At 40.9% G+C, this 12,811-nt stretch overlaps 1 protein-coding gene across 1 annotated transcript in view; it reads right to left on the bottom strand.

The window, feature by feature from the left end:
* Positions 1-7,012, bottom strand: part of SPEF2 (sperm flagellar 2) — a 122,672-nt gene extending 115,660 nt beyond the window's left edge. Inside the window, exon 1 of the mRNA XM_045571538.1 lies at positions 6,814-7,012. Coding sequence (XP_045427494.1) covers positions 6,814-6,871 — 58 coding nt within the window. The 5' untranslated portion in view covers positions 6,872-7,012. The remainder of the gene's footprint in view (positions 1-6,813) is intronic.
* Between the last annotated feature and the right edge of the window lie 5,799 nt (positions 7,013-12,811).

Below are 12,811 nucleotides of genomic sequence, written 5' to 3'. Positions count from 1 at the left end.
CCATCTGGGCCACTCTGGATGTGCCTTGCCCCCTTCTGTCTGTTGCTTCCTTTTCTCTGCTTTTTTCCCTTCTCTCTTCCCTACCCATCCCCATTCTTCTCTTGGTTTTCTGAAGAGCCACTGGACAAAGAGCCATGGCAGACTATGGGTGTCTAGCGATAGTCTAAAGACCACAGCTTTGCACTCAGGAGCTATGTTGCATTAGGAGGTTCTCAGTCCTCTCTCTCCCTCTGGCTTTGCACTGGGCCTGTTGTTCATGCTGACTGAATACTGAAGTCTAGCTCAGGAATAACTGGGGGTAACTGTGTCTGATTCCATCGCTCTCAATGTGGCGGGCAAACAGTCTGCAGCAAACTCCTACGAAAAGGTCACTAGGGAGATAAAACCATAACCCACTTCCTTTGGGTTGGCATGTCGTATTAATAATGCAATTCTGATATGGGTAAAATAGAGGCATGTATGGGCATAAAGGTCAAAGGAGAACAATCAACACTTATTATTTCATTGTCAAGGAGTTCACTACAAATAACCAAGTACAAAAAACATCAATCTGCAGTTTTGCCTGCATAGGACACTGCAGATTTTACTGCCTGCCACCCAGACTGAAAAGAGAATGAAGGGTGAAAAGCTATAGCAACCAATAAAAGCAACAATGGAAGACATGTAGAAAAAAAGTAAAGAAAAAAGAATACCTTGCAAGGAATTAGCAAGAAAATTATTAAATATATATACTAGGAATATATTTTTTAATATAGATTAAAAAGTATGAGGAGACAGATAAGAAGCCAGGGAGAGGGTGGGAGGAGAGAAACAGTAGGGGGAAAGCAAAAGCAAAGAAAAGTTCATCCCCCGCCTTTGGTTTATCATATTTTTCTTCCTAGTATGTGTTCCTGAATATCACGACTAATTCCTTGACAGCCCCCTCTATAAGTTCATGTGCACTAACAATGGGCATTTCCTGTGGGAAAGAAGAGGCGGGTTGATTCTAGGACAAGGAGCAGAGAAGAACTGAGAATAGCTAACCCATGGGAGCCCAGGAAGGGGCTGCGTGCTGAGCTCTGACATGCGTTACATCCGGGATAAGCCTGGTCGGCAGCAATCTTCCACGCCACATAACTCATCCCCCTCCTAAAGTGTACTTTGCTGAGAGCTCTGATGTGGGCCTTCATGGAAGGTCTGAGAGGCCAGGACCGAGGGGGAGGCCGTCCCTGTGCTTCTCCACCGAAAGGGCCCCGAGCCGCCCGGAGAAAGCACGGAAGGAGACAAGCCTTCTGCTCTCCACAGTGGCCGCGAGGGGAGCGCAGGCTCCGGAGACAGATTCTCTGGCTCTGACTCCTTGCTCACTGAGAAGCCACTGACCGGCCTTTGGGCCTCTCTACCTCGTGGGAGTTGGTCTGAGAATTAAATGAGACATTGCATGCAAAGTGCTTAGTGCTGTTGCCAGCACAGAGTGACAGCTCAGTGACAATTCTTCTTACTGCCTCCTAATTTAGGAGCTCGATACTAGATCCTCAAGGACTACAGTACATTCTTGCTTAAAAGGTAATTCAGTACTCAGAGAGCAGATAGTGGACATTGTCTTTTAAACTCAGATACAGGCCGACACTTAAGGCCAGATAAGCTCTAACACTCCAACCAGAAACACACGCAATCAAAACACAGTTGATTTCCACAGCAAAACATTTGAGAGAGAGAAATAACGACTACACATAGTGTCACAGCATTTCCGGCCACGGTTTGCCACCAAATGAGTAGAGACATTTGCGTATTGGCATTGTGTATGAGTCTGTAGACCTATCTATTCTATGCTCAATGGCTTTCACTCTTCCTGTAATAGATGAGCAACGTTCTAGCCTGCATCATCAACCACGTTAAAAAAGTCCAGCAAATTTACTTTTATTTGAGAGAAAGAAGAGTAGCTGCTGAAGGCAGGGAACCGGCCTGGCCCCATCAGGTCTTGGTGTCCCTAGGCTCTCTGGCTTTGTTAATTTCAGAGAAAAGAAGGGAGATGGGGAGAGAGAAACATCAATGATGAGAAAAAAATCATTGATTAGCTGCCTCCTGTATACCCCCCTACTGGGGATCAAACCTGCAACCCAGACATGTGCCCTGACCCAGAATCGAACAGTGAACTCTTGGTTCATGGGTTGATGCTCAACCACTGAGCCACACTGGCCAGGCTGGTTGCTGCTTTTTTACCAGTCGTGGCTTTGTGGCACTTTATTCTCTCCACTTCCTGGGTAAGATTTATTAAGGTGCCGTGCCATAGAGATGCCTACGCTCTGACAGTATCAAACTCAGAGCAAAGCACCACCTCCTTTAAACCTCCTCAAAAACATCTAACACAAGAACAAATGCTTTAAATCCTTCCTCACTCCCTCTTACTGAGATGCCCCAGTTTTCAATCGGACAATAAGCCTGACTTTGTTCAACCAAAGGTTTACGCTGCGGTCCTGTACAGAGGAGACAGGCCATTTATTTCCCTCCAGTATGAGAATAGGATGACCCGTCATCTCCTTTGAAGACTTTATCATATTTCCCAAGATTTACTGTTTAAAATAAAATCTCGATGTTATTATAACCTTCTTGAATGGTTTAAATTTCGGGTGACATTCTTTTCTTGAAACTTCACATCTTAAGATTTTGAAATTGATTTTCACAACAGCCTTCTGGTACGAGATCTGCTGTCTCAATTCCAAAGAAGCCAAGCTTTAATGAAGAGAAATGCTGCTGAGCTAGCCAGAAAGTATCGAAATCTGTAGTATTACGTGAGAAGCAACATATTTCCTAATGACTCTGAGGGGTGAAGCATGAGAAAAATGTGTGGGTTAGTGAGACCAGATTATAAGAGGAACGAATTAAAAGTCAGCAGATTCAAAATGTACTGCTAACATGCTACTTCCTAGCTGTACAACCTTAAATCTCTAAACTTATCTTATTTAATTACCTTATCTGCCAAAGAAGAATTAAATTATATGTGAGATTCCTTTTCAGATCTCAAGTTCTTTGACTCTTTGATATGGTCATCAGAGGCCAATAATAGGCCACCGCAATCTATATGTAAAAGCCTAAGTGACTGCTATGATGCTCAATGCAGGAACTGCCCCCTGGTGGTCAGTGCACTCCCACAGTGGGAGTTCCACTCAGACATAAATTGGGCTCAGGCTGGTGAGAGCTCAGCTACAGCAGCCGGAGCCTCTCCCGCCTCTGCCTCCATGGCAGCACTACCAAGCAGCAAGCAGTGGCTGCAGGTGCAGTAGGGCCAGGATGAGCAGCCAGGATGAGCAAGGGCAGTGAGGCACCTGGCCAGGCTTGGACTCCTTCTCAGCCACCTGCCACTTCACACACTGGTACATCCTTCAAGGGATGTCAGACTGCTGGTTTCGGCCTGATTCTCACAGGTCCTGCAGGGATAGGGCCAGAACTGGCAGTGTGACAACCCTCAAGGGATCCTAGATTGCAAGAAGGAGCAGGCCTGGCTGAGGGACCCCACCGGTGCACGAATCCATGCGCCCAGGCATCTAGTATATAAATGTATATAAATAAATAGTCTATAAAATATTTTAATAGCTCCTTTTAAAAAATAAAACTTGATTCTTTTGTAAAGGTCTTGACATAAGACCTAATCATCAAAGTCTAGGTAATGCACAAGGAGACGCAAATAAAGAATGCAAATAATAAAAAATGTCACTCTCTGAAACAAAAATTACTAAGATTTAATATGAAACAACAAAATTGGAAACCTAGGGAAACTCACTCATGCAAAAAAAATTAACACGCAGCACAGCCTACCTCTTATAACGTTATCTATTTACTTTTTTGACATATCATGCGAACTATAATCTTTGGATATATTAATTAACCTTATTAAGGACAGAGTTTCTACAATGAAAGAATAGGCAAATGATGTAATTTCAGAAGCTCTGTAGTAGTAGTGACACTGGAAAATAACATTGAGCAGCACAGTTTATTCCTGCGCTGGTGGGAAAACGAGGAAGAGGAAAAGGAGGAGGAGGAAGAGGAGGAATGAAGGATTCTGACTCTAACAGAATCTAACCTAATTTAATCCAACCCGTCACAGCTATGTATATACACTATCTGTGGAGCAGGTAAGTAAAACAAATCAAATGTTAGCTTAATTTTGGGAGCTCTTTTGATAATATCTAATTTCTGATTGTCGGTGAGCAATCCGATCTATAAATTTGCTCTTCTCCTGAGTGCACCAGCCTATTGAGATGGTGCACTGTGCTCAGTTGCCAGGATTGGTTGTTCTGCTATCCTTTCCTCATGATAAATTGGTACCCTGTTTTAATAAAATCAGGAAAATATGATTTCAGTTAGTAGGAAACAATTCCTAAGAACTTGCTTAAAATAATAAAACAGCTTCTGAGCTCACAAAGCTGCAGGTCAAAGTTCCCAGGGTGACCTTCTCAAGATGAACAAATCCATAAGATTCAGCCCATACTCTACTCTTATCTCCCTCGCAGAATTTCAGTTAATTAACAATTATTTACGGAATGCCACTACGTGACAGGCACTAGACTAGACATTCATCTAAAGTGAGAGAGAAGAATGGTTGAGATAATGTATTTTTTCCCCAGTATTTTGATGTAGTAGATGTTAAGAACTGAGGCAGGCATTTTTCATTTGCAACTTCACTTAATACCCTCCCAACTATATAGCAACTCTAATCCTTACTTTCCAGGTGTAATATGGGGACTTAGAGATTATTATTTCCATTTTGGGTACTGCAAATTTTCCAACAGAGCCACACCCAGAATCCAAAAGAACATGGGCCATCTTGTACATCCATCTTTACAAAGGATCTGACTGGTGCAGTGCATGGAATTCAAAGGTTTCTACTCAATTATTGAAAACGTTCACCTTTTTTTTTTTTTTTTTTTTTTATGGAGACTATTCTGATGCTAGTTTCCACCTAAGAGTTTTATAGCCGAAACAGGTTTTGCTCAGTGGATAGAGCGTTGGCCTGCAGACTGAAAGGTCCCAGGTTCGATTCCAGTCAAGGGCATGTACTTTGGTTGTAGGCACATCCCCAATAGGGGGTGTGCAGGAAGCAGCTGATCAATGTTTCTCCTTCATTAATGTTTCTAACTCTCTATCTCTCTCCCTTATTCTCTGTAAAAAAATCAATAAAAATATATTTTTTTAAGTTTTGTAAAAAGAGGCAATGTGTATTCTTGAAAAACAATGGAGCGTCCATAAATTTTTTTTACAGCAAATTCTTCAGTAACATTTCATTACTTATTTTTCATTATGAAAATAATTGCTTGGATTTCAGGTGTCATTTTGTGTTGAGCATCTTTTGTGTATTCTAAGACATTTCACTAACATACACATCTAAGCATCATTTTCTAGGGGACATGGTCAGGTTACATTTGACTCCCAGAAGGTCCTTAGCCTTGGTAACATAGGCGTGAGTCTTCATATGTTGGGGCTAATCAAGTTTCTAGTGACTCCAGAAACCTCTCTCCATAAGAGGAGGGAGACTTCTCAGTTAAGGGTCATTGGAATTCTTTTTCTTTACTGCTGCTATTCAGGATAGTCCAGGCAACACAGAGGTCAATAACATGCTTATCCAAATTGACTTCTGCCCTACAGAATGATCCATAAACCAACGGACTTCAGCTGCCTCTGAAAAATGACTGAACCATTATTCACCCTCATCAAGGAAGCACATGCGCTCATGTGGCATTCTCACCCTGTCTTCTTTGTTCCAGCAGGTAACATGGAGTCGGAATCACTGCTAAACTAACACTAGTAAGTCCACCTTTGGCGCCTGGCCATGGAGGAATTAGGTTATGGGTTACTGTACTTCTTGTGACTTCACATTGAACAATGATTCCTATCAAAGCAGCTCACATGAATACATCTGGGGGAGCTGAGTTATTTAAAATACATCCCCTAAAGATAGAGTTGTACAAGAGAGTGCCCAGGAGCACAAGTCAAGGATCTGGCTTGGAATTCCAGCTGAGCGACCCTGAACAAATCACCGGATCTCTCAGCCCCTTTTACTCACCCGCACATCTGAGGGCTTTTTTATTTGTTTGTTTTTAGGATTAAATAAGAAAACCTACGGAAAGGGCTTGGCACAGGGTCCCATGGACATGCCCACGTGTTCAGTAAGAGGTAGCAAGCTGCTGTTATGCAAGGGCGTTTCTGGGAAAACAGGCTGAACCGATTTGGGCTGAGAACCTCTTGCCTTGAGCCAAAACAATGCCAGCTGAGAAGCAAACTCCTGTGTCTGAAACCACAGAGGGACGCTGAGAGGGAGTAGGGGGCTGAGCTGGGGGAGATGCCTGGGCCATCAGGGGGAGATGCCAGTCTGGAAGGCCGCCTCTGTGAGATTTAGAGACTCCGGGTGGCAGCTGCCTGGTTGGGAGTGGCATCGGGTGAGAATGAAGTTAGCTCTGGGCCGGAGTGAACAGTGGTCAGCGAATGTCTGTGACTTTGGGGCTGAAGCTGCCAAGTGTGTGCATGTTGACATGCTCTGCATGCACTCACCCCGGAGGGCAGGTGTGTGGAGGGGCTGCCTGGGGTCTCTCTTGCTCTGGAGAGAACCCTCAGAGCAGCTACTGCTGAGGGGCCAGGAGCACGCACACTCCATGCGCTGGCCAGCACAGCAGCCCCAGCCTGCAGGCTGGACCCCCGGGGTGGCACGGGGGGGTGGGAGGAGCCTGCCAGGGTCTGGGGCCAAAGAAGAGGGGGCGGCTGGACCTGCCAGCTCTGGCCAGCCGGCAGCCTTGCATCCGCGGTGGCCGCTGGGCCCGGCCCGCCCCGGGCGGTGACACTCACTCACGGTCTGGGACGTCTTCACCTCGTGGTTGAGCCACTCGCACAGGATCTCAGACATGGTTCAGCCTGGGCCTCCGACCCGACCCGACCGACCGCCTGCAGGGGGGAAACCAAGCCTGCGGGTACCGCGTCCTCCTGTTGCCAGGGGCAACCGTTGCTAAGGAAGCGTGTCCAGGCCAAAGCTCAAGAAGAGGCGAGGAGAAGAGGGGTGGCAGAACCCAGGCGCGGAGCAAAGAAAATCCTGGCCTGCCCCCTGCTGGTGGGTAGGACTGCAATGTGCGCAGGCGCAGGATGCTCCCCAGGGACCTGAGGGGGGAGGGGGGTGCGAGGAGAGGAAGACTGACTATCAGACTATTTAAGGGACCTTTGGGGTGCTGCAGAAGGGAAGAGGTGCCTGACCTCTGGTTTCACCACAGGGAGAGTCTTAGTCAAAATGCAATGGAAAATAAGTTACCTGGAAGAAAAATCTGACCAGAAAACAAAACAAAAACAAAAATCATTAAATATTTATCTCTCCAAACATTTCAGAGAGTTGAGTTTTCCTCATGGTTGGTTCTGCCCAATTTTCCCCACATCTGGATCCCTCCTCTCCAAAATCAAACCCGGCCGCTCCCTGCCTCAGCCAGCACTGCCTGTCCTCCAGGTCTGGCTCATCATCAGCACCTTCATAGAACCCTCCTTCTCCCTCCATCTTTCCCATGCCTTCACCCTTCTGGATGCTAAGAAGAAGTACTTCCCTTTTAACTTTCATCCTCCACACCTAACTCTTACCAACTGCCCACAGCGTGGCCAACCACTCAGTTTTGGAATCTTCTAATATGTTTCTCAACATTTTTTTTTCAAAGAGCATCAACTTAGGCTCTCAGAGACAACGTTGTGTCTTGTCATTTATGGCAAATAACGAGAGCACTGTGACAGTTTCAACATTCTTGGAGTCTTTTATACTACAGCAGATATGACCCTTTCTCCTATTTGTTTCATTTTCCAGGTTCATGGGATTTGTCTTATATGCTTTGTCGTATATGGCTTGTGTCTTTCGAAGGCAAACATTTAAATTTTCAATCACAGAGAACAATTGGATTTGAAACAAAATTAAGTTAATAAAACCACGCACTTGGTGCCATATGATAAAAAGTGAGTCATATATTCTAAAATCAAGAAAGAGTAACCAAGTTCATTTATCAGAACACTTGCTCTAATTTCTTACTTTCCCATGCTGAAGTTTTCAGAGAAGCCAAACCACACTTTAGTATCACAAATGTAGAGCCCTAAATTCGTGTCTTGTTCCCGCCCAGCGAAAAATTAACATTACCAGTAAACACTCTCAGTTTTGCTGACTGTAATCAAATTGTTCCCATAGCAATATTGTGCTTGTGCAGCTGGGCCTGCCATTTTATCTCTCTCGTAGATTATGCTTTATGGAAAACTGGATTTTTATGTAGCCAAATTTTACAACTAACTCCAATACAATTACTCTCTAAAAAAATTATATATATTTTCCAGAGAATAGGGTTTTGTTGAATTACTAACTCATAAAAGTCAATATTCTCTATACTTCAATTTTTAATGGGAATCTTTCTTTTTTATACTTCTATTGTTTCATATTTAGAAAATGATCTAGCCTATATTTCTGAGTACAAGACAGATCACAAAAAAGGAAAATCAGCAGAGTGATTTTCTTTATTGTGCTATTCTCATACCTTATAAAATGGAAGTGGTTTCATTATTTTCCATAAAAGTATATGTCAAACTTTTCAGACATTCCATAATCTGATTTCATTTTTCTCCATGAATCTCTAATTTTACACATTCCATCATGAATAATATACCAATATACCAATGCTAATTCTGTCTGTATTTTTATGACCAGTTGTACCAAAGTCTACTCTTTAACTCAAGTCAAATTACTTTCCTAAATTATGGTTGACAGCCCTGACTGACAGCCTTTTCATCTCAACGCCAGTTGGTATGATGCACCAGTAGTGTCTTGGATATCTTAATACATGGATTGCTTTTCATTTTTACATACCCAGAAACTAGAACAAATTTTCACATGCCCAGCTCTAAAGCAGTCAAAATGAAATTTTTGCAAACAAAGACAACAGCTATACAAAATGTTATAAATATTTTAAGGATGTAAATCAAAATATGGATGTAATATGTGGAAACCCAGCAGTGCAATAAAAGCTATTAAAAAACTGATGGAAGGTCTATATCTAAAAACTCTTTTGATTAGAATGTAAATTTCTCTTGAGGACTTACAGTAAAATAGAGACTGTGGAAGAAATGAATGAACTTGAAGTAGGACACTAGAAACCATCCAAACTTAACATAAAGAGTAAAAGTATGAAAAAAATAAGCAGAGCTCCATGACTTATAGAACAATATCTTGTGTAATTGAAGATCTAAAATAAGATGAAAGAGATATTGGAGTAGAAAAAAATCTTTGAAGACACAATGGCCAAACACTTTTTTAATTTGATTTTATATAAATATATATACACATACACTTACATACATATTTTTCAAACAAATCTAAATAGGAAAAACTATCCTTAAGCTCATTGTCAAATTGTCATGTTGTCAAATTGCATAAAGATGAAGATTAGGAGACTACCTTAAAAAGTACACAGAAAACAACCATAGGTTGCATATAGGAGAACAGTGAGAATAATGACAACTGATGGTATAAGAAAGTATGCAAACCAGAGGGTAATAGAATATTTTTAGGTTATTGAAAAAGCATTAAATCTATAATTCCATATCCAGCAAAAAAAATTTCCTCAACAATAAGGAGAAAATCAAGGCATTTTTAGATAACAAAGTCTCAAGAAGAAAGAAGTTTGATGGCAGCATGAGACTATTAAAATAAACTCTTCAAGTTTAAGGAAAATAATACCAGATGATAACTCATCTATCGTATATAATAAAAACCTAATATGCTGAGTTTCTGGTCGATGGGTTGGCCATTCAACCAATCAAAGCGCAATATGCTAATGATATGCCAAGGACCTCAACCACTTGCTATGATGTGCATTGACCATCAGAGGCAGACAGTCAACCAGTAGACCAGTCACTATGAAGTGCACTGATCACCAGGAGGCAGAGCTAAAGGAAAATTAAAATTACATAAACTTAAAAGTTTATAAAACTATAATTGGAGATTTTAACACGTCACTTTCAATAATTGATAAACTAGGTAAAATGTTTATTAATGATATAGAAAACTTGAAAAACACTGTATTGACCAGATTAACATAATGATATTTAGAAGACAATATCCTCAGCAATATATATGAACTACCTACCTTGGAAGGAGGCAGCTATTGAAGGCTGATTGTTTAACTACATGGTAATACAATTAAAGTCAAACATACTGTAGAAGATTATATTGACTCCTTGATGACTTCAAAAGCATATGAAGAAAGTTATTCTCATATTTCTTCCTACCATGAACTGTGTTTTCATGATGATGCATTATTTTATATTCAGTTAAGGTCTCATTAATTTTTCAAACTTCAGCTGTTCACATTTTAAATTTTTTATTAGTTCCTTTACAAATGGTACAAAAGAAATTACCATTTCATAATGTAGCCATTGGATTGCAAAAAGTTTATTGAATTGTTATATTTTTTTATTTCAAGGAAAATCACAATATTAATTTTATAAGGACTATATTAGAGGTAAAAGAAAACATATATTTTGGAAGCATTTTAGCCATATATCTATTTGATGAAATAAGCTTTACTATAATCATATTCCCTCTTGATTATTTACTTTTGAGGTGTTTCATTTTTTTAATAGATGGGGTGGAGATGGCATCTTTGGCCAGAGAAGTAACATAAAAACTACATTTCTATGGAATGATTTATAAAACCAGAATGATAACTTCTTTTATTTAGCAAGAATGAAGGGAGTGTCTATGCTTCATGTTGAGCAGCAATTTCTAGGCTCTTGAATTTGATCAGCTGGCAATATTCCAAAAACAAATTTGAAAGCCAATGTACAGCTACAGTTTTGTTTTGTTTTTTAAGTAAGAACATAAAAACAAATGTTATATCTTCTCTGGCCATCATTTCGCATAAGGAAGAACAATTTACATCAAAAGAAGTAAGGGGCACAAAATCTGAAAACGAAGAGTCCTTTAAACTGAAAAATATGATTTATGAAAAGCTCCCAGTGTGTCATAATAGTCTGGTGAATGTCTTGATAGATTGGGCCTATTATTGACAAACTCTGTCCCAGAACCCAATACCTAGGCAGTACCGCTTTGGGCGCCCTGATACTTGCAACCCTTCCTTCTCCACTGGAGTGTGTGTGTGTGTGTGTGTGTGTGTGTGTGTGTGTGTGTGTGTGTGTATGTGTGTGTGTGTGGGCAAAGTATCTTCTTCAGCCTAAGCAAATTTCTTCTTTCAGGGTACCACCTATCTCTCTATGCCCTCTGGAAGAATAAATATAGCTAAGTTTTTTTAATATTTTTTATTGATTTCAGAGAGGAAGGGAGAGGGAGAGAGAGATAGAAACATCAGTGATGAGAGAGTATCATTGATCTGCTGCCTTCTGCATTCCCCAGGCATGTGCTCTGACTGGGAACCAAAATGTGACCTCCTGGTTCATAGGTTGATGCTCAACCTCTGAGCCATGCTGAATGGGCTATAGTTAGATTTTGTTCACTTGTTTTGTTAATACTCACCCAGGCATATTTTTTCATTGATTTTTAGAGAGAATAGAAGGGAGAGGGAAAGACAGAGAGCTATCTCTGTCATCAATGTGAGAGGCACATGGATTGGTTGCCTTCTGCATACAATCCAACCAAGGTTCATGTCCTTGACTGGAATCGAACCTGGGACCCTTTGGTCTGCGGACTAATGCTCTATCCACTGAGCAAACAAGCTAGGGCAATATAGTTAGATTTTTAAAGAAATATTTTTATTAGAGATGGCAATTACCAACTTTAATAGAAACTTTAATAGGAGGCCTTTTTCTATAGAACCTATGGAGTCCACACACAAATCTCACTCGAGAACTCTGCAGTACAGGAGAGAATGGCCCTTGGTAAGTCAAATCCCCAAGAAGAAAAGTGTCCCTGTGACCTCTGGGACTGCTGAATTCCACAGCACTAATCCGGGTGCTTTAAATCACGCTGTCTCTAATTGTATCAGGAAGTCAAATCCAAAGTAAGGTTTGTATTTGCTTTGGATACTAGCAACTTCCACATCACATTCCTACATATCTGATCTGAGCACGTGATTAAGTGATCAAATCCTCTACAAGTTTGAGAAGACTGACTGGATCAGGCTGTGCCCCAAAGAGTTCCAAACACCTATGATAAATGAAGCATGAAGCTAGCTGCAGGTCCCTTGTTTAGTCATCTAGCACTGTATTTCATCAAGTTAATAACAGGCCTGAAAAAGTTTTATTGATTCTAAATGACTCAGTTGGGACAAAGGCAACCTGTGGTAAAATTTTAAAGACAGCAAAACTGTATTTGTTAAGAAACTTGATTTTTTTTTTATCCCTAATTAGTTTTTGGAAAGGGGGACTCAGTGTTCCAGTACTATTAATTTGGTATATCTACCAGCTGGATCTCTTTTTATATTACATTCCTACAAGTCTCACTAAGTAATCCCTATTAAAGATACTTAGTGCATCCCCAAAGACAGGGCGAGATCTTGACAGCAACCAGGAAATTAATGAATATAATATATGCTAAAATAGCAATGAGGTAATGACCAATAATCATAGTAAATTCTATTACTTAGAAAGTACCTTTATTTTATTAGTCAAGGTAGCATTTTTATTCTGACAAAAAAGTTCATGAGGACAAGTCCACAGGGTATAAACCTAAATAATTTGCAAGTCAAATAATGGAAATATTCTTAATCAGAAAGTCACAGGCAAAGAAGATATACTGCATATTTAACTTCCCTCACTAGCCCTCAGCAACCTCCATACTATATTCTTTGTCCTTAACATATACAGGATATGTATACTAGAG

The sequence above is a fragment of the Pipistrellus kuhlii genome, unplaced genomic scaffold, assembly GCF_014108245.1.
Source record: "Pipistrellus kuhlii isolate mPipKuh1 unplaced genomic scaffold, mPipKuh1.p scaffold_m20_p_4, whole genome shotgun sequence".
Taxonomy (NCBI): Eukaryota; Metazoa; Chordata; class Mammalia; order Chiroptera; family Vespertilionidae; genus Pipistrellus; species Pipistrellus kuhlii.
This window is presented reverse-complemented; position numbering and strand designations above follow the sequence as displayed.